This window comes from Silurus aristotelis (assembly GCF_946808225.1).
Source record: "Silurus aristotelis genome assembly, chromosome: 24".
Taxonomy (NCBI): Eukaryota; Metazoa; Chordata; class Actinopteri; order Siluriformes; family Siluridae; genus Silurus; species Silurus aristotelis.
This window is the reverse complement of record NC_139597.1, coordinates 2,832,887-2,858,307: the sequence shown is the minus strand read 5'-3', so window position 1 is coordinate 2,858,307 and position 25,421 is coordinate 2,832,887. Positions and strand designations below refer to the sequence as shown.

The 25,421-nt window shown below is 41.8% G+C and overlaps 1 protein-coding gene across 1 annotated transcript in view; it reads right to left on the bottom strand.

The window, feature by feature from the left end:
- The window catches only part of erc1b (ELKS/RAB6-interacting/CAST family member 1b), a 186,880-nt gene that overhangs the window by 89,748 nt on the left and 71,711 nt on the right, over window positions 1-25,421 (bottom strand). The window contains exons 14-15 of the mRNA XM_083527937.1: window positions 20,061-20,192; window positions 5,492-5,652 (exon numbers count right to left, since the gene is read on the bottom strand). Coding sequence (XP_083384063.1) covers window positions 5,492-5,652; window positions 20,061-20,192 — 293 coding nt within the window. The remainder of the gene's footprint in view (window positions 1-5,491; window positions 5,653-20,060; window positions 20,193-25,421) is intronic.

The window sequence follows — 25,421 nt, the reverse complement described above, 5'->3', positions numbered from 1 at the left end:
ACTGATGGAAAGGAAGATGAATATGATACGTTATACTAGTTAGACTGATGAACCTGGATAAAGGCAGAGAAATCGTATAGAAGCTGCATCATATACTGTAATCGCTGCATTTGGTGGTTTCGCCTGAAATTCAGCCTACAGTCAGTTTCATTCCAGACATGATTCATACCCGGAGGACTATAGCACTGTTGTATTATAAACCACACTTTCCAGTCAGTGACCTAAGTGGAGATCTGACACCAAGACAGAGTGGAGTGGGTTTTTCTCTAAGAAAAGAAGAACTTTTCGAATAATTCAACTCGATTTCATTTTTAAAGAACTTTTTATTATAGATTACGATTATTGTCCCAAAGCAGCTTTAGAAAAATAAAACGCTTACAAATGCCTTTTACACCAGGGGTCCCCAAACTACCGCCCCCACATTTGGAAAGGCTCTCTGAACAATGCCAGACATATTTAAAAGATTTAATTTGAAATATACGTATTACTCATAACTATTTGGTTTTTGATAATAAAGGCTGGATTTTAAACAAAAACTTCCCCTCAGTTATGAATAGAGGTCGAGGCACAAATTGTTGATCGGCGAAAATCAATACGAATAGTTTTTCCGGTCTGCTGTCAATACGAGAGCGGCCACTAGAGGCGAATCACTGATGCCACATGCGGTTTGATTTTATTACTATTCTTTAGTAATGTTTTATAATAATAAAATAGAGTACTATTTTACATGGAGTGTTTGATTTTCTATTCATTTTAAAAACAATCGGTTGATTCATCGGTTATCGGCAAGTACGATTCATACTAGCCTCCTTATCCAGAGCAACTCATACGGACAACCTTATTCAGAGCGACTTATAGGGGCACCATTATCCAGAGCGACTCATTCGGGCACCCTTATCCAGAGCGACTCATACGGGCAACCCTTATCCAGAGCGACTCATACGAGCACCCTTATCCAGAGCGACCCATACGGGCACCCTTATCCAGAGCGACCCATACGGGCACCCTCATCCAGAGCGACCCATACCGGCACCCTCATCCAGAGCGACTCATACGGGCAAGCTTATTCAGAGCGACTTATACAAGCCTTATCCAGAGCGACTCATACAAGCACCCTTATCCAGAGCGACTTACAATCGCATTCATACAACTGAGCAGCTGAAGTTTAAGAGCCCTGCTCGAGGGCCCAGCGGTGGCTGCTTAGTGGTAGTGGGATTTGAACTCACAACTTCCTGATCGGCAGTCCGACATCTTAACCACTACGCTACTCCTCCCCACACTACATCAGATCTTAAAATCTGTGTTTAATCTGTTTATTCCACACCATGATGTAAGCGGTTACTATAGAAACAACAGCGTATTGCATACAAGAGCATTAATATGAACCTGTGATGCGAATTACAGCTGGCTCTAACTGCGAGAGCTGAAATTACAGGGAATTCATTGAAACGGTTTCGACAGCGCTGTGGTATAAATATTTTATAGTAACGTGTATTTGCACCCTTCGCCCTTTAACAAGCATGTCCAACTCTTTCCTATCCTCTGGGCAGCGTTTGGATCCTCTTAGCTGTAATAATAACAATGTTGAAATGGGACTGTTTTGGCCAATCTTTGTCTTTTCTTCTTCTTGACATATCTGCTGCAAATCTGCCAGATGTTGTCCACTCCGCTTTCAGAAATCCGGTCTGGTGACTGAGGTTTATGGCGAAAACTTTTGCCTTTGATTAATCCTTATGTTTCTGATTGTCTTTTAGTCCTCGAATGTCATGTATAACTTCTTGGGATCGTCCGGTTTGGAGCAAAAGTGCAAAAAAAAAAAAAAAAAAGGTAAGTTTTATTTTTTGCACATGACTGACTTTCCATGCTGTGATAAAAAGGTTTAACACGTAGGCACAAAGTGTTCACTCTTTTCAAGGAGGGCAGGTGACGCTACCAATCTCCTCCCTTTTATATCACTTCAGGTGCGAGAACTTTGTCGACTGCTATTACATTATAACGACCGCTTTAGAATACAGCTGTGGGAGGATGCGGATTCCAGCCTGACCATCTCCACTATATAAATATCACTTTATAAATCGCTGCAGGTCTCCTTCGCGGTTACATTCTTGGCACGGCTTTTGGAATTTCTCCCGCGATGCCGACCGTCCTCCTGGCTTTGTGAAAAACGCTAATTAATGTTTAGCTGTTCCAGGGTGCTCTCGCTCTCTTTCTTTCTCTATATCTCTCAGACCCAATATGGCCGGTTTAAGGAGCTGTGGCGGATTAAAGTGCACCGCCTGGGTGGTGAGGCAGCAAGAAGCTGACATGATGCCTCTGAGAAGCCCTGAGCAGTCAGAGGCCATAAAGTCCTGGCCTGGAGATCATAGGAGCATGTGAGAAGCTCTGGGATTAAAGCATAAAGGCAATGAAGCTAGAACTGTGTGAAAGACTCGGGCACCATTTGACTTTAAACAGCACGTAATTAGCTCTGCTCTTCTGTACCCCGTTACTTCCCAAGTCCTCGGCTCAGCTCATAAATCCTCTTTTACACCGTAGGCATGAATGTTGGTGTGGGGGATATGATCTAAATAGCAATTATTTCATTTTATATACATGCATTTACATACACACATGCATATCGATGGACAGACGGACGGACGGACGGACAGACAGACAGACAGATAGACAGACAGACAGACAGAGGAAGTGGTAGCTTTTGATAGCTATAGATAAATCTATCTGAAGGAAGCTGTACCTCAGTGGTTAAGGCTCTGGGCTACTGATCTGTGTATTGTAAAAATGCTCACGCGAATCATGATATTTCTGTCATATCGCCAAACCAAACGGGGAGAATTGATTGTTATTTTTCCAGCATTCATAGCGTAACACTACAGGTCTTGTCTGAAGAAGTTACATTTCCATGGCTTTATTTGATCCTATGGGCACGCAAATTTTTTTTTTTTTTTTTTTTTTTTTTTTAGCTCAGTTGTTGATCTAAAGACAGACTCCTACAAGCTTGGGCTTTGCATTATAATAAAAAAAAAAGGATAGCTAGACGACGATCCCAATATGGCGGGAAATAAAACGAACCGTCGGAGGAATTTTTCATTAAGACTTATTCTCCTGTCAACAGCCGTCTCCCATCAGGCAGTCGGACATGTTCCTCTATCCCAAACAAATGTGGGACGAGAATTAAACATTTGTTGAAAAGGAGGACGAGTGATCTCCGCTAACACTGAGCTAAGACTTTGAGTCGTGATCTGAGAAAGACAGAGAACAAAAGGATAAAAGAATGCGAGTGGGAGGGTGGAATGGAGTGAGAATAAATAGCCACATCAGACGAGCTCGGAGTACAACAGGATCTGACCGCGTCGCATCTGGAGAACAGGGAACGGAGAGGTGGTGGCATTTAGACTGGGTGAAGTGGAGAGAAATGTGCTCATGGTTTACTGCAGCTTTTCTCATCTCTGCTTATACAACCCGAAAGCTGGCCTGAATAGAAGATCTTCTGGTTAGATGTTCCACTAGATTTGTGCTCTTTGAGATACAAGGGCGTAAGAAAAGTCAGGTAATGAGGTGAGGTGAGGAAAAGCATCAAATAGCTGGAGATCTTGAACAGGTTTGGGTCTCCGAGTTCAGAAGTGAATCGCATCCAATGGCATTCAATACAATGGTGTGCCTCCAACTTTGTAGAAGAACCACACAGGAAAAGTCAGTAGTTCCAATACTTTTGTCCGTATAGTGTATAACTGGTGGCTCTACAGTGGAGAAGGAGGCTCACCTGACCTCATTTGTTATTCTGGAGCAGGTTTGGGTCTCCTAGTTCAATTGAAGGGAAAGGTTTGTGCTCCTGCATCCATTACTACAGTAACAGTTTGTGGAAGAGCCTCAAGTGGCTGGAAAAGTCAGGGGTCCCCATACATTTCGGCAAATTGTTTATTACCAGAAGACAGAGCTTCATCAGTGAAGTGCCCCACCACCAACCACCCCTCACACACCCTACACACAACCTCCCAACCCCTCCCCCTCTCTGGATACAGGTTGTATTAGACCAGAGCATTCATGACTCTTATTTTCTCTTGGCGAAGACGTTTTTATTTTGGAAGTGAGGGCGGAGGAAATACACAGCGCTCCCTGTCTGACTGAAGTCGTCTCTCCGACAGTCTGCGTTTGGGCGGTTGCTTCTGGGGGCTTCTATTTTTCTCTCTTTCGGAACGAAGAAGCAGAAAGAGGACAGGGGGTCCTGGTTTGATTTTCTGCGGCCACACCGAATAGAAGAACCAGCATAGAACGCTGGTGTGTGTGAGAGAGGAGCCGTCACCCAAAAAAAAAATCCAGACCTTAGAAAATGGCTGGAAAAGTCCTTAAAATGCCAGTTCTGACTTATTTTGTCCCCGAACGAACGTTTCTACACGTTTTCTATTCGCTCCGTACACCAGCCGGCGATGTTGACACTTCCTTGTCTTGATAATAATCAGGGTATTGTGTGTATAATGTCTATTGAAAACGCCATTCCGATCGGTGGTGCCGTCGCCAGCTGTTTTTAACGACGTTTTGTGTCCAGCTCCAAGAATTTCTCTTAAAAGAAGAAAATCCTGACAATGAAACGAAATATTGAGGAACATGTTTGATTAAGTCTGCTGTGAAATAATTGGAAAGTCGGTCGTATCTTTAAGTTTATTATTAAAGGTGAAAACGCACTTTCAGATGCACATCTGTATTACCTAAAAATGGGGTTTGATAGATGTAAACTGATGAATTCTTGCATTTCTTTGATCTTTAGTCCATCAATTAAATTTGTGGCAATTTATTCGACTGCTTAACCGAACCAATATAATAACATAATATAATATATTAACAAGTGCATCGCAAATCGCATTAATTTGATTGATTATATTTATTCGAGCAGGCATTTCGTTTAAAACTGGTTTAAAAACGTTAATAACAATAAACTGCGATACCCCCGCAGATCCCCCACCACCCCGTGAGAGCGAGTCGCAGTCGCCAGGTTTAGTCGAGGAGTTTCTTTCTTACCACAGATAAGACAAGAGAAGCACTAGAGAAGCGCTGTCATAACTAAGAATAAGGCAAGATTAGAGCTGAGCGACAGCGATAGATGAGTGTGTGTGTGTGTGTGTGTGTGTGTGTGTGTGAGAGAGAGAGAGAAAGGAGAGTCAGAGAAAATGGACAGTTAGGGAAGAAGAGATGCTTAGATTGCACTTTATGTGACTGCTCGTGCAGCGTAGGAGGGAAAAGTGCGGTTTAAAGCGTTTACAGCTCCTATAGAGCTTCTTTCCTCTCCAGACCGCCAACACTGTGCACTGCCATGGAGTGAACGCACGTCTCGGGACTTTGCGTAAATCGGGTCGATAAGACGTAGAACATGATCATCTGGAGATGAATCCGATGCTCAATCAAATTCACCTTTTTTTTTTTTTTACGCGTTAAATTGTGAACTTCTGCCATGTAAAAATAATTATAATAAAAAATTTTTTAAAAAAAGGGCCCTTACTTCATCTCCAGAACCTCCTCCAGGTGCTTCCTGCGCTCGGCTCTCAGTGTGGTCAGGTGGGCCTCCTTCTCCACCAGGGACTGCTGCGTGGACGAAAGCTTGGCCTTCATGGACTCCAGCTCCTGCTTCACTTTCTCCATCGCTCCGAGCAACTCCTCCATCTGCAGAGACACAAGTTATACATGCGGAATTAAGCGACTGAGGAACCTGAAAGGATCGCAGTGACACAGATACAATATATGAACAAAAGTATTGGACACCTGACATTTTCCACAAGTATGTGGTTCTTCTCCAAACTGTAACCACAAAGATGAAGACACAATGTTGTATTAGAGGTATTTGGATGTGGTTCACTTCAACTAGAAGACCCAAAACTGGCCATGAATATATGCTTTACATAGGTTGGGATTTGATGGACGATCTCCTGCTATGGAGCTCCAACCACATTAAACATGATGAATGTGAACACTGACCACAGCCCAGGCCTCCTCACTTTAACTACATCACCCTTGTATCTGAATGAGCACAAATCTCCACAAAATCTAGTGGAACATCTTCCCAGAAGAGTGGAGGTTATTAAAACAGCAAATGGAGACTACATGTGGAATGGGATGTTAAAAAACTCATCAGGTGTCCACAAACGTTTGTCCATATAATGTATGAAAGCAAAGAAAAATGTAGACCATATGGAATAAGAAAACAAAAAAAGGGAACTCAATGATGTTAACATGAAACATAAATAAAAAATAATATTCTATTCTAATTTTTTTACCTAAAAACATATAAAAAAAATAAGTTTTATTTTAATGAGATCAAGAAGCAAGTTTTCAAGAACCCAAAAGTCTTGCATTTTCAATGCACCATAGGAACTGAACACAATCATGTAAAAAAAAAATGGTACTACAGAGACGATATTTCAGCAGTGATTTAAAGCACCTGAGATGGTTACAATTAGAGGTCAGCCGATTAATCGGTACAGATAGTTGATTGCACTGAGAGTTGATCGATAAATCTGTCGGCAGAAATCTATACCAAGAAATCCAAACTAAAATCCATAGTTTTTCCAGGTTCCGCTGTCATCACGAGAGCGGCCTCTAGAGGCAAATCACTGACACCACGTGCTGTGTGTTTATACATGCGAGAATGTCCAGCCCAGTAGTTTCCGTTCCACAGAAATCATCACATTTTACACGACCCATGGTTCAAGAACTGAAAATGAGTCTCAACACTTCCTGAGAGCCTGAAAAAAGTACCTAAAAAGGTTCCTGGGTTGAAAACGCGTCTGAGGTTTGAAGCCGAATAAAACCTTCATGACTCAGCACTGAGGTTTTGCGATTTATCGGGCACTTCGGTCGCTTTGCTCGGTTGTGTATTCGTAAAGGTGGGTGATCTCCAGCTCGCTTACACCACGGTTTCCGCCTCGAGATCCCGCCTCTTTTCCGCAGTGCGAGGGAATGCGACGGATAAATCACACAGCCGGTGGCGGGTTTATGTGTTCGTGTGAGGAGAGGTCTGGAGAGTTGGCTCGGGACGCTTCTCACAGACTCCTCTGTGGTTTTGGTTCTGATTCTCATACTTTCTGCTGAAGTGACAGACGCTGGTGTCGGAAACCAACAGTCCCTTTTTTTTTTTTTTATATCACCCTTTTGTTCAATAAGAACTAGTGTGTGAATCTTAGTTGTATTACTCTTTACAAACTCTTACTGGCCGAAGCAGCACGTGGTGTGACGAACCAGGAAGTGATGCAGCTCTCAGTTCGGCACAAACAGCTGTTTATAGCTCGTGCAAAATGGACTTTGTTTACAAAAAAAAAAAGAAAACAAGGGGAAAAAAAATGGACAATCAAATAAGTTGTTTTATCTGAGATTTGCACAAAAAGCAGCGATGTGGAAAATATTGTTGGGGGCGGAGTAACAACAGAGACATGGAGCTCTACATCTGTAGGTTACAATAAATCTCCCTTCATAGTTTTATACCATGTTATAGGTTTTATTGCCCGTTTGTTTTTATAAGAGAAATGCTTGAAAAGTAAGTGTGTGTGTGTGTGTGTGTGTGTGTGTGTGTGTGTATTGTTGGGATTGGAATGACCGCACATCAATATGAATGGCCATGGCTGTAGAACATTAGCTTCTCTGGCTACCTGGCCATCAATATGAATGCCAACTCAACATCAATATCCAAACATGTAGAACAAAAGCCTTTAATGGTCAGCCATTCATCAATATGCAGACTGTATGAATCGAGTATGAATGATCAGCAGGTGTCTCTCAAACAGAGGGAGGGAGAAAAGGATCAGACAGTCTCAGATAAATGTTTGTAGGAATCTCATTCATCATGAAAATCTTCATAAAATTTGAAATATAAACTCATGAGACATGTGGCGTTCAACCCAGTACTTTTCTAGATTGCTCCAGGACTGATTTCATGTATTTATATATGAAATAAAAATAATGTTCAATGCAGGAAATGTATATCTATGGGACTTCATCATCTGTAACTTAATATCTTTTTGAGCAAGATCAACTTTGATGATGAACAGTAAAGCTCAGAGTGTCTTCTTTCCAAAAATATTTTAACTGTGTATGTAGCACATTTTTATCAGGAACTGTTAACATTTAAAGTTAGCTAGAGCATTTTCAGCTGTGAGTCCCGAAATCTGTGGCGCAGGCTAACAGGTTAAAGCCAGCGCCTTTTGAGTTACAAATAAACCATCGATTTATCCAATAAGATCTTGTGTATAGAGCGGCGTTTCTTTAGAACCCGGATAAGGTTTCTTCGGCTCACTCCGAGGCCCACGCGGTGGAACTCTGGCTCGCTTCACTATTACAAACACAAAGCACCGAGTCCTGACAAGCGGCGTAAACTCGAGAGGGGATGAAGGAGTCGGCGTGAGGGGATGAAGGAGTCGGCGTGAGGGGATGAAGGAGTCGGCGTAACGGGATTCTAGTCTGCAGGACTGGAAAGATTACAAACGGATTCCGGTGGGCGTGACTATGACATAACCGATACTGTAACTGTTTAGGTTTATTTCAGAACGCTAATCTGATTGACTTTCATGCCCATCCTGACGTGGATCTCCCTTCACTGTAAACCAAACATCATCGCTTTTCAATTAGAACAATCACAATCACAATTAGAACAAGCCACTTGGCCTGAAGCGCCACCGCTAAGCGATACTGCAGTTCCTATGCTGAAACATCTTGTTCACAATCACCCCGCACCCAAACCCATGATTCACCAGGGTTAATGAGGGTATAAAGAAGATCTCAACCCTCCTGGACACCAGTGAGACACTTTGGAGTAACACATTCCAAGTCCATTATTCTAGTAAAGTTTAGGAGACGTGAAAAAAAGACTCCAAGATCCACAGAGGAGTGAGGGGGCCGTATATATATATATATATATATATAATTCCTTATCTAGAGCAGCCTTCACTTATCTCATATATACAAATGAACAGGGGAGGGTGGGGGATCTCGCTCAGGAGGACCTACAGTATACAAATCATTTGTATACTAACACACACACACACACACACACACACACACACACAGACAGACAGACAGACAGACAGACAGACAGACAGATAGATAGATAGATAGATAGATAATGAGACAAACAGACAGACAGACAGATATATATATATTTATTTTTAGGCTGTCTGTTTGTCTTTTAGGATGATGTGTATGTGTGTGTGTGTGTGTGTGTGTGTGTGTGTGTGTGTGTGTGTGTGTGTGTGTATATATATACACACACCACACACACATCATCCTAAAAGACTTTCCGACAGCCGATTCGCTCTGAACAATGGCGTCTGTCAAAATTCCATAAATGTAAAACGCAGATTGTTTTGCTGTTTATCATCAAGCGCATCCATTTATTTTGCTCGTATTATAAAAGCGCCATGGAGTTGACAGACTATACCGTCACAGACACTCAGGCCTCTCACTCCAAGAATCACATTTTTGTTAAACGACCTTCAGTTCAGCCCCCTGGTGGTTGGAGGAAACACATGAGCTGGCAAAGCACTCGGAGCAGCAGCCCGGTCGTCTCCCATAACTCATCAACCTAATATACTGTACCACGGCCAAGCACTGAAACACTAATGTCCGGTGCTACGGATCAACACTGGAGCAAAATTTATACCTGCCGGTGCCTCGCTCCCTCTGCTGACCTCATTCCTCTCTCACATTTGTCATCACACACCATCATCCGTGACAGACAGAGAGAGCACTAAACAGTAGGACCAAATTCCTAGTGATGGGAAACTGACTTGAGCTGAAGATGATGTTTACAATACGAGGTCTGGAATAGCTTATATATTTCAGATGCCTTGGAAAATGTTTTATTTTTTACATTTTATACAAAGAAAGCACGTAGCATCAATTAATCACCTCTAGAGGCCGCTTTCGCAATAACAGCAGACCGGAAGCCTGGAAAAACTATCGGTATGGATTTTTGCAGATAGCTGATAGTTCCAGCAATCAAATATTGGAAACAATCAATTAAAGCATAAGACTCTGGATCGGAAGGTCATTTCTGGGCCATTGAACAGGGCCCTTAACCATCAAATGCTCTGGATAAGGGGGTCTGCACAAGCACACGCCCTTCCTGATAGGAACTAACTGGAGTGTGTGTGAATTGGCCGAGAATAAAAAGTGAGAAAACTGGGCTATTGTGTTATACCTTGGCTGTAACTTGTTACATTAGCTGTGAGCTTTGCGACCAATTTTAATTGCTCGACATCTCTGGTAATCGGCCATTAAATCTTGTTAGGGGAGCACCTCTGCCAATATTTGTTTTTCCAGGCTGGTCAGCTAATACCAGCCAAGCCGAGGCCTGTGCGATACAGAGCTGGCGGAATATTTCTGCACAAATGGCAGAAATGTCTGCCCTATAGAAATAGGTTTTGCTTAGCGAGAGAAAAAAAAATAATTAGAGGGAACATTGTTCTCTGGAGGAAGCGAGTCGAGTGGTCCCCCTCCTTCGGGCTTCCCAGACGCATGGAGAAACGTTTAAACTTCGCCAGCTTTAGTTTCATGGGCTACAGGCTGTGGTGAGATGGAGAGATGTAAGAACTGCCAATCAGGATTGAACTTCCCATGAGAAGTGTGCGAAGAAACGGATGAAGGATTCCCGAGCGGGGACTTCTCAAAAGAAAAACAGAGTTGCACTCAAACAAGCTTTCGTAGCTTTCAGGGACACACACACACACACACACACACACACACACACATATATATCCATACAGATCATGATCCTGGATTAATTGCTGGTTTTTTAATTTGCTGAATGAATCTGGATTTTTTTTTTTTTTTTTACGATCGCAGAGTGAAAGACTTTTTCGGAACTGCACACAGCAGTCGTGTGTTCACGTGAACGGGACGTGTTAATCAGACAACAACAACGACTAGCAGAGGAACTGGGAGCATTTCCTTGATGTAACATTTCTAGGAATAAATGGATTTGATCACCTTTCCCTTATTTTTAAATGTATACACACACACACACACACACACACAATCAGCAGAACAGCTACGTAATGAATCCATGATGTGCAGCGGCAGATACGGTGTCACTTTTCCCCACAGGGCAGATATGGAAACCAGAGCAATTTTCAGTGACCCAAATAGTCTTATTCAGTATGAAAGGATGTGATGGTTTTTACAGTAGAAGCACTCGGCTAAGGTTTGCTTCGTGCTAAAGATAAGTCGTTCATTAAGAGATTAAACGACGCCACGTCTGTTATTCGTGCGTTGAGCATTCGGTCGTCTGCCAAATGCGAAATCAGACGCACGTCTAAATATATGGAAATGAGAAAGAAAAAAAAAAAACGTTCGAACTGATCAAAAGTGAGCTTTCGGCTTCTGAGACGCGAAATTTCCTCCTGTAGATGAAGCATTTGAAGATATAAATGAATGCAGCTCCATGCGCTGATTTGTTTTCTCAGGGGGATACGAACCAACATGCGATGTGAGCGGGCGGGCGGGGCCACGCACCGATTTACTGCTTATTTATGAAGTGCTGGACTCGTGCCTGCGTGATGATTGCACCGGTCGTCTGGTGGGCTCGCGGCTTTGCCGATGCTATCGGGAATCGCAGATGGATTCCGTCTTCCGTCCTTTTCACCGCCAGAAAAGTGTCCGAGTGCACGTTTTCTATAAAAGGGACGATGAGTCTTATAGGAACTCGCACAACTATCCAAATCACTTTGATTTCATGCTAAACTGAGAATTTCTGAGAAAGAAAAATTCATATCTAGGACGCAGACAGAAGTATTGGGACACCTGGGGATTCCAGCCCTATGTGGTTCTCCTGCAAAACCGCTACCATTAAGTTGAAGCCGCACAACTTTATAGGACGTATCTGGATGTGGTTTACTTGAACTAGGAGACTCAAACCTGTTTCAGCTCCATGAAGATCTGCTTTACATGGGTTGGAGTGGAAGATCTCCTTTTATTGAGCTCCAACCCAATTGAACATGATGATTGTGAACGCTGACCGCACCCCCAGGCCTTCTCACCTTCTTACATACCTCAGTACCTTTACCTTTACTAACACCCTTGTATCTAAATGAGCACAAATCTCCACAAAATCTAGTGGAACATCTTCCAAGGAGAGCGGAGCTCATTATAAGAGCAAATGAAGACTGAATGTGGAAATGAGATAAACTTTTACCATAAACTTTTGTTCATATAGGATATTTTACCAGTTAATGGTTCTGGTTTATGGACCCAATCGGACCTTGAAATAGAAACTAATAGAATAAGATCAAAAAGCTTTAAGTAACAGATAAAAGCTTAAGAATATGCATTTATTCTAACGCAAATATTAAAGGGAGGTGGTAGCTTAGTGGTTGAAGCATTGGATTTTGGATCCGAAGGTTGAAAAGTTCAAAGCCATATAGCGTATTAAAGGGATCTGCGTATTTTAGACGCACCCCCGCAGCCCCTGTGGTACCTTAGTGAATTCATCTACAGACATTACGCCAGTAAGTTGGTCCCATTTTGATGCACTGAACAAAAAAATGTGAAGTAATGGCCACAAATGCTTTATTTATCACTTAATATGAATAATACAATAATGTGTTTAAAAGAATTGAAGACATTTGTGAGTGAAAACTGTTTAAAATGTTCTTCCCAACGTTCCTGAATTTTACGATAATCCGCAATTTGTCGTTAGTCGGGTTTCCGAATGAGAACCCGCGATTTTTTTCCGAGCTGCGAATTATCAGGGGGTTGACTGTATGTACAACGTTGTGTTTTTTTTGTTTTTTTTCTCCAACTGGAGATGTAAAGATGAGACAGGTAGGAGATGAAGAGAACTCAAAAACAGAAATGGAAAGACAGAGCTGAGAACAGGCTTTCTTTAAGCCATGAGCAGAATAAAAGAAACGAAATGGTGAGTAGACGAATAAAAAAAAACAAAAGAGAGAAAAAAATTGCAACGTTGGCAGAAAACTTGAATGGAAAAAAATTAAAGGGGATGAAATTAAATCCGATATATTATTTTTTTTCCCTCCAAGTTCCAAATAGCTGAAAACGCTGATTAAGAGCAACGCATGGATTCCAATGGGGTGAAGAAAAGAAAAGAAAAAAAAATAAAAAATAAAAAAAAATAAAAGCTGAGCTGAAGTGTTGCGCCTGATACGCAGAGACGATAAACCTGCCGGTGTTGTTCGTGAGATCATGACGCTCCGGATCACATCCGCTGAAACTACAGTGGCGTCCTGCTTCATTCTTTTACGATCCTCTCATGGGGTTAAAAGAGAAACTCGACCAGTTTGTCTTCGGCAGAGCTGAACCTCTGCTTCCTGTCCTCTTATCGAACAGGGTTGAACTAATTTGGCTTTTAATAACAGGAGCTTATGAGCATCAGGACCATCAAATGCCCAAAGCTTTAATTTATATAAGACGTATTGTGAAGTATGAAACCGATTTCTTTTTTAAGCTCAAAATGAACGATAATAAAGTGTGTAGTCGGACAGGTAACTACATTTGTGGACACCTGACCATATAGGCTTTTTGATCATCCTATTCAATTTAGTCTCCATTTGCCTTTATAATCACCTCCAATTCTCCTGGGAAGATGTTCTACTAGATTCTGCAGTGGGTTTGTGGAGCCCCGAATACATGGTGCTTTGAAAAGGCAAGACTTTTGAGTTCCTATTGGTTTTTTGAAACCAGTTTTTAGTGTAGGGTTTTGGGGTTTTCATATTTCAGCTGTCACTAAATGACCCTACATTTGTCTTTGCTTTTATACACAATATGGACAAAAACTATATGGACCAGAAGATTCATATGTGCTTTGTTATGAGGTGAACATCTTATTTCACATTTACTCTTCATTTGCTTTTAATATGAGCTCCACTCTTCTGGGAAAATGTTCCACTAGATTTTGTGGAGATTTGAGGTCATTCCACCACAAGGGTGTTAGTAAAGTCAGGTACTGATTCAGGTGAGGTGAAGAGGCCTGGGGGTGCAGTCAGCGTTCACCTTCATCAAGGAGCTCTACAGCAGGCCAGTCAAGATCCGCCTCTGTTTTCTACCCAAACACGTCCAGATGGACAGAAAGCAACAACAGATTGCCTCCAAGGCTGATTGAGTGTGCGTGATGCCTTGGAGACGACCGAGCTCTCATTCACTAGGATACGAGGTTCCTAGGATTCGCTACGGATCCAGCGCAACTCGATCCAGGATGAAATGACAATAAAATGAATGGAGAATGACAAAAAATATTTTTTTACATGACTTGACCCAGATTGTGAGCTCCTGATTTATTTATTTTTACTTGAATGAAAGTATGGGAATATGTAAGTTAATGAGAGGTGACTACAGAAGAGGAGATGGTAGCTTAGAGGACCCAAAGGTCGTGAGTTCCAATGCCAGAAACACCAAGCGGACACTCCTGGGCCCCTGAGCAAGGCCCTTAAACCCCTATAGCTGCTCAGTTGTATGAATGCTCTGGATAAAGGGGTAAATGTAAATGGAGGAATCCTTTACAGTACCCCAAAAATGAACCTTTTGACAATTTGACAACAATAAAACCTCAAAAAAAAAAAGGTCACTCCATTGGGAAGGTGAATTTGACTTCTACATAAGAGAATAAGAGAATTTGCGAGCCTGAGACACCGATCAACCAGGGATCATCTTCAGGGAACAGTCAATAGAGTAGCAGAGTGATAGTGGTTAATCTTCCTATCATAATGTTTGGGTTGGAGCGAAACCAAAAGCCGCAAACTTCCACTTTGCAAAATAATAAAACGAATGGGGAAAAAAGAGGGGGATAGAAGAGCAGATGGGAATTAAAGTACATAAGTAAATGGAATGGAATCATCCCTTGATTTTTTTAAAGAAAGAAAGAAAGAAAGAAAGAAAGAAAGAAAGAAAGAAAGAAAGAAAGAAAGAAAGAAAGAAAGAAAGAAAGAAAGAAAGAAAGAAGGAAAACAATCATTTCATACCTTGAACCATTTAAAGTTGGCGTGGTTGGAGTCATGCATAGGCTCATGAAAGAGCTTCAAACAGGCAGCGAGCAGTGGAGAAGCAACACAGAAAGAGAACAGAGTAATTACAGAAGAAGCCAAAAAATCAAAGCTTTCTCTACAGAAAAAAACAGAAGCAGACGAAACAGAACCGACCGGAACGTTCTTCGGACAAGAATCACGCAAACGAAAATTGGAAGCAGAAAAAAAAAAAGAATAGAAATTTGTGGGAAAGACATGGCTGTTTGGGGTAAACATGGAATTGCTGAGACACCACAAGGGGGCGCTTTAGGGCCAAAAGGGCATTTGAGGTGCGAAGACGGAGAGACGGAGACGTAGTGTAGCAGGAAGGGATGAGAGCAGCAAAGAAACAGGAATACGGGCGGCTACGAGACCTCTGATCAACCCTGCAGGACGTGCTGAGGCTTTTCTTTGGTCTGATGCCTCGTGAGAGAAGGTTATGAAGTATGTCATTTGAGTGCTGAATCATGTCTGGAGGCTAGACGCACATTTTCATGTGGTCTCGGGGAAAAACGCTTTCACCAGGCCCGCTCGAGCAGCTGGTTGCGTTTGGACGGGCCGGCTCGGCTGTAAATCCTGCCCCTGGGTTAAGTGATCGGTGTTGCAGCACAGTGAGAAGCTTGTGTCAGAGGAAAACGTTGCTTTCTTCCTGAGAGGCCAGAGTCTGCCCTTAATTACACACACCCATTACACTGGCTGGTTGAGTGAGGTCTGGCATGGTGCAAAAAAAAAAAACTCATGAGAGCATCAGCTAAAATAGGACAGGCCTGACCCTGCAGTGCCAGCGTAGTGATTTCATTAGATTAGGCTTCTCTGCTTTCAGAGCGACTAAAGCGTGGGTCAAAATGAGCAACGGGGGACGGAAACGGAAAAAAAAAAGAACGAGAAACGGAGACGGAAAGGAAGAGGGCTATCGGGTTAACAAAGAACAGCAACACACTCTTCCACGAACAAAAAAAAAAAAAAAAAAAGGCTGGCAGAAATGTGTACAGAGCCTGAATCCAACATGTGTGCTACAAAAATCGGAACAACAAGAAAGCAGCAATTAGACGAAATTGAAACCAGAGTTACGAAGACGTGTGTGTATGCGAAGATGGGGTGTGTGAAGAGCTACGGGCAGGTTGTGCGTCTGTGTTTTACATGTCGGACTGTTGCGTTCACAAGTAGGTCTGATCATGTCTTTAATGCTCTCCATACAGCAGAGCACACAGCTTCAACTCCGATCCGATCCGATTTGACGGAAACGATACCGTGTGATGATCTTCAATTGGATATGGTAAAGATCGTTCGCGTTTATTGCTTCGGTCCAGATGCCAAATCGTCAATTTACTGAAGTGACTTCTGAATTGTAACGCATGGCCCCTTCGTGGTGCAAAAAAATAAATAAATAAAAAGATGAAATAAAACCAGACGTTCTTTTCCTGTCGTGTCTGCAGGAAGATGCAGCTCTACCTCTGCCATGTTAATCTGTATTCTATGTGACTCCCAGGACACAAATTCGATAGTCACAAATCGTCGAATAGCCTATTTGGTCACACATTATTGGTCATTTTCTATATAATGAAAATATTGCGCATCTACTGATAATTATATCGAAATCGTTTTTTTATCGATGCATCACATTGTTAACTTTTATACTACCAGTCCTGATGAAATCCTACTCGAGGTGCTGGTGCTCCCATTAATGTCACTTTTCTCCATCACTTTTGGAAGTGGTAGCTCAGTGGTTAAGATGTTAAGACTCCTGATGACAAGGTTGTGAGTTCAAATCCCAGCACCACCAACCTGCTAATGCTGGGCCCTTAATCAAGGCTCTTATCTCTCAAATGCTCCAGTGCATAAACGAGTTCATTGTCGGTCGCTCTGGAAAAAGGATGTCTGCCAAATGCCACAAATGTTTGACCTTCCCGATACATCCGGATGTCCTAATTCTGGATGGACTCTTTTCAATTGAAAACTACTAAGTGCAGCTGATGGTTCCACGTAACCAAAAGATCCATGAGGTTAATATGGAGGGTTAAACCTAAGAACCCTGAAGATGGATTTGCACTGTATTTCAGATAATCAGTTTCCTAGGATGGTTTATTAGAACAACGGCTGCAATGAACAATTTTGCACAATAAACTTAAAATTGATCCGTTCAAAAACGTTAAAAGTAGAGATACAGTAGATCAAATGTGACTCCAGTAAAAGTAAGTGTCCCTTTAAACTTTCACTTGAGTAAAAGTACGAAAATCTTTGCCTTCAAATGTACTTAAGTATCCAAAGTACTGTGATTTATTATAACTATAATGTTGCTATTATCATTTTGATCACAAGACTCTTCACTTAATCACCTCCGTTTATGTGAAAAGACTCGAATGTGACTCAGCACACTGATCTATTAATAGAATGATATTAATGACTCAAACACTGATTGAGTTCTATTCAAATTATCATGAGCACAAAACCTTCTTTTCAACTACTTAAAAAAAAAACAAAAAAACACGCCAATGAAGTCACGTGTGTCGTGTTGAGTTTGAGTCTGGAGTATCATAATTTATTCCTCTCTAAATGTTCTGCTTGATGTTGAACTGATTCTGAACCGAATGTTGGTAAAAAGTAGATACACACCGAGCGCAGATCAGAACGAGTTTAAAACCGAGCTCGCGCTCGACCCTGATTGGTGGATTGCTGCGTGTTTGAGCGGTTAAGTTTTTTTATTCGCTCAAATATAAAGGATTTTACAAAATGCAGTTGAAGAAAAAGTCAAATATTTGACTTTGAAATGCAGCGAGGTTACAAAAAGTCAAGTTTCGTTAAAGTCTTCTCAAATGGAAATACTTAAGTAGAAAAATGTGCCATCGATTTGCGTTGCGAGATAGAAAGACCTCCATAAGGTTCTCCATAAGGTTCTCCATAAGCCACGCCCACCAAAAACGAGCCCAAAAATCAGTTCTTAGTGCGGCTTCAGGTTCTGGAACACACATTAAAAAGCTCAAACAATTGACATTCTCGGAGAAAAAAAACATTTTATCCAGAGACATTATGGGGCACGGAGTCTTAGTTCCAGTTCAGGTCACTTAGCAATGGAAGCGCTAATGAGTGTGTAGATGGGTGATGAGGGGTTTAGGAACAGTGATGCAGAGTTTGGCAGCCATCCAAACATCCTTTTTTGACTTCCAGAGGACTAGACCAGGCTTAGCAGCAGCACTGGCTTCCTTCGAAGCCCTGTGCTAATTAACCCCATAGGGGATCTGAACAGTAGACCACTCTGGCCAAAGCCAGGAGTCAAAGGAACTCGAGCATGACGTGTTCATTGCCCTTAAGACTGTTAGTCTGCAGCAGCTGGGTGAGCGGTATTCATGTTGACTCACGGGCACAGGGAAGTCTCATTCGGTGAGAGCGGTTTCTTTTTGATGCCATCTCTATTCCAAACAGAACATTGAAACAGAAACGGTTTCAATGGCATAAAAAACAAAAAAAACACCAAGTGACCCATTTTGGACGCGAATGAGACATGCCTTGTGTATATGTGTATGGAAAAAAAGGAACAAGGTTCTCATTTCGGCATACTTGCTATACAGGAGTGATTTATTTTCCAAATGAAGACTGACTGGAGACACAAACACGGGCGGGCGTATGCCACATGAATGCTGTTAAATGGCCCTGTGTTGGCAGGGTGATGTGAGGTTGGCATGATTCACAGTGCTGCTGCAGTGATGTGATGTGCTACGCTGTGCTGTGACAGGGCAGCCATTATGCTAGCAGCTTAGGAGATGCTGGTCTTCCATAGGAGTGTATTAAACACTTCATAAAACAGCATTCGGAAATAAAGGAAGTCAGGAAGCCATGACTTAAACGAGCATGTTCCACTACAGAGCAGCGACACACTTCACTTTAATCGTGTCAGCTTGTTTTGGAGTTTTCAGTGTTTGGGGAGGATCTGAATAAATTATCTGGATACACAGCAAAAAAAAAAAAAAAAAGTTTTGGAAAATATTTAATACCATACACTGATATGGGCCGCATTTCTTTTTAACACTTATTCATACTACGTTACAAGATGTAGCAAAAGGCATGGGTTGATTTGTAATAATTATTTTTATCCTTCATCAGATTACAACCCGACTTCCAAAAAAAGTTAGAAGACTGTGTATTTAAATTTGCATTTACAAACCTCATAAACCCATAAAGTGTTGAACCTGAGTAAATGTACCATATTAAAGACAAAAATAAGTTAATTCTGAATTCGATAAAGCTCATTTAAAATGAACTGTGGTCAGATGGAATTTGTATTTCTTTTTGGAAAGCATTGACTCCGCGTCCTCCGGAATAAAGAGGAGAGGGACTATCCGGCTTGTTATCAGCTCTCGGTTAAAACAAAAAAAAAGAGAAAAAGTTGCATCTCTGATGGTATGTGAGGACAGGAGCGTGCACCGATTTATATACAGGTGTCTTTTTTCAGGAAAGGCCTTGCATATTTGAGAAAGATAAACTGCATACTACATTGATTCCAAAAGCATGACTTTGTATTTTGTAGGCATGTAGTTTTCACCATTTTAAAACATTTGGCGCATCATGAAACGAAAAAAAAACAACAACCCAGAACTGTTGAGCATCTAAAATCCTGTATCAGACACATATGGGAGAACATTCCTCTTCCAAAACTTAAGCAACTGGTCTCCTCACTTCCCAGATGTATACGGTCAGTGGCCTCATCCCACCACTGCTGCAGCCAAAAAAATTCTAAATTACCTTATTTTTTCTTCAAATGGTATAAATTCCCAGTTTAAACATTTGATATATATATTGTTTTACTTTGAATAGAATATGGATTTAGAAGATTTGCAAAATTTGTTTTTTATTACTATTGGAATCGGGGTTGCAAAAGAAAACCTGATCTGAGTCTTTGGTGAAAAAGCGCACCACTCCTGCATCACAGCACCAATAAATATCATCTGTTTGTGCTGTAATCGATATATAAAACACATACATATAAATAATTCTATTTATTATACGTGTGCGAATGTGAGCAGGAAGTTCAGGGGCCGCGATATCGCCAGCCATCTGAACCTCTCCTCTGACCTGTTTCTCCGCATGCGTCCGAGCAGCTTCTTCTTGCGCCAGCACCATCTCTCTCTCTGCAGTGATCTGAACGCTCTCGCGCAGGGCCTCCTCCAGTTCCTCGATTCGCTCGTCTTTCTGCTTCAGGGAGTCCTGTTTTTACAGGAAAAATGGGGTAATTGGGACAGACGATAAAACGTACCAAAGCATCGGATTCACAGGAAGAAAAACACATGAACACACGTGAAGTGAAGAAGAAGTAGATGAGTAGGACCAGTAGGAGCAGGTTGCTGGTCAACAATAAAATAAGGGTGTTTGGGAAGCTCCGGTGGTTTTAGGTCAGGTGCGGTTTGTTTTATGACTCACCTAAAACCCACTGAAAGAAAAAAAAGTGGGTAGTGGGGGAAGGAGGGGGGGGGGGGGGGACGACACTTCTTTTCTTTCTGCGTTTAGTCATCAAAGAAACATCACTGAGCCAATCTTCAGCCATTATGTCTATGTTCTGACTTGGTATTAAGATCTAACTATGGTGGACAGCCTCACTGGATGTTTGTTTACAGCAGGTATTTTTAGGGTCGATCTACGGAAACCTCCGTCTTTATAAAAGCTGAGGCAAATCTCACGAAGAGAAACTGTGATTAGAGGAAAGAAGAAATCATGGAGATCCTTCGATCTGTGCTTTGACCAGTATTTCTATAGCGCTTTTCACAATGGACATTGTCTCGAAACAAAAACAAAAATGTACAAACATTAAAAAAATAATGTAATACATATAATAAAAATTTCATAAAATGTAAAGGAGGCTCCCTTAGATGGTATGAGGAAGAATCCTTGAGAGGAACCAAACTCATCTGAGTGACACCAAGATCATTAAAACCGCATTCCAAACACCCCAGAGTGAGAAAAGTGTGTAGATTAATGCAGCTACTGCATTGCTGAGGTTTGAAGGATTGTAGCTGACACACTGTAAAAAGATCATCAAAAAGTTATAAACAAAAACCCTGTTCCACATTGAGTCCTCATTTGCTTTTATAATAAGCTCCATTCTTCAGAGGGGGAAGATGTTCCATTTGTGTGAGAGTCTGAGGTGCAGTCAGCCTTTGCTTTCATTGTAAAATAGGGTTGGAGGTCTACAGCAGGAGATCTTCCACACCAAACCATGTAAAGTACATCATGGAGCTGGCTTTATAAACAGGAGAATTATTCTGGAACAGGTTTGGGTCCCCGAGTACTCAAGCGAAGGAAAAATGTCATGCCACTGCATCCAAAGATCTGATACAATTGTGCGTCTACAAGTTTGTGCACCCGGTTTGAAGGAGAACCACAAAGAGCTGGAAAAGTCCGGCATCCCAATACTTTTTCCATAGAGTGCACTTTAGATGAAGGTGGCTTCTTGATTTATCGCGTGACGAAATAATTCTATCCTGGTAGGTGTGGTCACGTTCAAGAGGATGACTCCGCCCACACTCAGGACATGAAGGGGGTTTCATGCTAAAAAGCTAAAGGTGTCATACTCCATAGATCACAGCCCAGTTGGACTCTAATGGAAGAGTCTGGGGTTCGGAACAGCGAATTCATCATCATCATCATCATCATCATCTACTAAGGGGAAAATCTGAAGAGCAGTGACAATGTTCTGGTGGTTTGCCGTAGTGACACAGTGCATTATGTTAGGCCTCCATGTAGAGATTCATCTCCCTTCTGCACAAACACACTGAAAGCAGGCGGTGTGATCATCTTCTGGAATGCCTACATCTGCCATGAATAAAATCGCTTTTCTTTTTTTTCTTTTTTAAACCGAAAGGCAGCAATTACGGGAAGTTGAGGCCTGTAGGGTGTCGGGTGAAAGGTGAGACCAAACGTCTATATGTTCTCCGAGCATCAGCTCCACATTCTTAAGACACAGCACAATCGGTCTGGCTTGATTTAAAGTGACGCTAATCCTTTTTGTACGGTCAATATCTCATTACGCTAATGCTCCCGGTGCCAAAACTGCACAACTGATAGAAAGAGACACCTCAGGGAAGACCAAATTAAAGCCACATGGAGGAGCACTGGGAGTGGATGAGCTGTGAAGAAGCTCAGGGAGAAAGCGAAACCCCCAGAACACTATGAGCAGTAAAGCACGTTTTGAATTGGAACGAGAAGGTGCAAAACGTCTCAAGAGCAGAAATTTGGTGATGTTCATGGGTCCCACTGTCATTGAATGCAAAGGATTTACACCCAAGTTCTTACTGTACATGGACAAAAGTATTGAGACACCCAAGTTGTTGTCCTTCAAACTGCTCTACAACTGTGGATCTTCAGCCCAAACATAGAGGCACACATTTCTATAGAGCGTCTTTGGATGTGGGAGCATGAAACCAGATGTAGGCATTCCAGAAGATGATCACAACGAGTGCGTTTCCGCAGAAAGAAGAAGAATCTCTAAATAGAGACTGCACTTCAGACCAACATAATGTGAGTCACTATGGAGCCACTATGAGCCACCAGAACATCGTCACTGCTCTTCAAACCTTTTAATTTCCCCCCAGTAGGTGTTTGATGATGATGATGATGCCACTGTCCTGTTCCGAACCCCAGACTCTTCCAATAGGGTCCAACCGCACTGCAATCTGAAGAGTGTGGGAGCCATAGCATATGACAGCATTGTTTACATTTGCATGAAACTCCTTGTGTCATGCGTGTGGGTGGAGTCATTCTGAACCTGACCACGCCCACCAGGATTATTTTTTTTTTTACATCACGCAAATAAATTTGCAGCCGTTTGTTCCTTTAACTGGACAAATCTATTAAACCTTGCTATGTTATGTACCCGCCAAAAGTATTGGGATGCCGGACTTTTCTAGCCGTATGTGGTTCTTCTGATACCATCAAGTTGGAAGTACACGATTGTACGCACGATCGAGCCGAGGGGAGACGTACCATCTTAATGTCAGGTGAGCGCCAAACTTTTGTCCGTATAATGTATGACGGATTTAATTCATTTCGAGCCTTTTAAAATTGAAAGACTATAAAATAAACGATTTATTCCTAATAAAATGATGCAATATTTTGTTAAACCCCTTGAAGAAAATGTCAATAATCCTAAAGTTGATCGAGTTTTGAAATTAAACTCAAAAATTTTAATATAACGATCTGAAGTGTATCGTATAAGAAAGAATTCGCTCGAGGAGAGTGCCACAGAACGAAAAAAAAAAAAAAAAAACTAGGATTTTTGTTAGCCGCGTGTTCCCTAGAGCAAACCGAGTGTCTCGCGAAGCAGATGCGGTATAAAACAGCCGGATTTCTCTGCAAGGGGTGAGAAAGCGCTTTTCTAGTGGTCTTGGCACGAAGAGGAGAAGAGTCGCTAATGTTTAAAGAGGAAACGCAAAAGAGCAGCGGGAGTCTGTCTCTCCTGGCTCGGGAAAGGCCTGAGCGTAGCCAACAATTCTGCAATTTCGAGTGTAACTACCCTACAAACAGGCCCAATAAAAAGTGCTCGCGAGTCTATTAGGAACAAGAGCCTAGGGCTGGAGAAGCTTCCCACCCAGGCATCTAGAGCTCATGAAAAGATACTATGATCCTGGTTGCGTCAAAGAAAAATACGCAAGTTTACGCGCTAGCAAACGGCGAGTCGCTGCTAGCTTTCCGTTGCCATTTGCTTCTGATGTGAAAATCTGGTGCAAAAATCTAATCTCCAAAAGAACACCCGAGGCCTCCTCACCTGACCGTTCTAAAATCCTTGTGTCACAAATCTCCACAAAAGAGGTTATTATAACCGCAAAATAGGGACTATATGTGGAATGGGATGTTCAGCAAGATGCACATAAGAATCATAATAATCGATTTCCAAGATTAATTGGCACCGATAGTTTTTCCGGTCCGCTGTCATTACGAGAGCGGCCTCTAGAGGCGACTGCGGTTCGTTTTTACACGCGAGACTGTGCGCCGCACAGGGAGCGCTATATTATATTTATTGATTCGAATTTATGTTTTGTTTTTATTATTAATTATATAATTCTATGTATTTATTCATATATTCATATGTATTGTATTTAGCACATTTTTAGCATTTTTTGTTCGTTTTTATAATAAAGTTCAGTACTATTTTACATGGAGTGTTTCTATTTTGATCCAGTATCCATTTTTAAAACTATTGATTGATTAATCGGCAATCAGCAAGTACGATCCCACCAAGCCACCGATACCGAACAATCCACTATCTAGTAATAGGTTTGGTGTGTATGCAAATCAGGAGCGAAAATCCAAGAACACATTTGGAAAAAATGAGCTGACTGCAGTTTTTGTATTAGTCTACCTGTGTGTACACTGGAAGCCCAGAACTCTTCACATTTCTTTTTGCATATTAACTTCATAAAGACAAAGTTCATCTTGGCTGAGGTTCTTTTGGGGCATGTGGTTACAGAGAATGTGAAAGCTGTGTACAATGTTCAACTTATTTTACTTGCTAACCAATTTGTTTTTTTTTTTTAAGCTGGCTTTGTCTCTCTTTCCATTTCACTCCCTCCATCGTTTTCTGCTTTTTCTTCTCTGAATGGAATTTATAAAGGCATAGACCTGTAAAGAGCAGTTACCAGAATAATACAAAAATAAAACGTAAGGAAAAAGATAAGATTCCATTTTAATCTTCACGATCATTCCATCACGTTTATACCCGGAGAGGCCGAGCTCCAAAACCGACTCCCCCGGCAGGAGCGATGTTCTTCAGGGCAATAGAAGAAAAAAAGACCGGGGGGCAGAAAGTCATTACCATCAAAGCATCTCTGGAGTCACACTTTTTGCCCTTAGCAAAAGTGTAGTGCTTTCCAAAGGCCCCCTGTTTAGGAACATGGGGTTCAGATGAAAAAGATAAGAGAACGAGAAAATCTCAAAACAGCCCGAAGCAAAAGGATAGGAAGGATAAAAAAAAGGAAAAAAAAAAACGCATGAGCATGAGAGGAAAACCAAACAGGAATGAGATACGGTGTTAAAAAGGCAAGTGTAAACAAAGAGCTTTGGTTCTGATGACTGGACCAGAAAAAAAAAAAAAAAAAAGCAACAACGCAGATGATCGGATTCAGATGAAGTTCAGCTCGGGGCAGGGACATTCCTGGAGCTGTGGATTAGACCAGAAAAGCGGCGGAACTGTACACAAGAGCGTGTGATGAAAAACTATTAAATGTGCCATCACACAAGGTAGACGGAGAAGGAACATAGCTGAGTACAGCAGGACCAAACAGATGAATTGATATGGCAGGTTTATTCATGGAACATCTAGAATTATAGAAAAACAGGAAGATAGGTGAACATCTGGACACCTAAACCGGCCAATTCTTGCAATTTTAAGTTGGCTCGACCGATCTCAAGCCAACACAAGCCTGAATCCTGACAATCGCATGT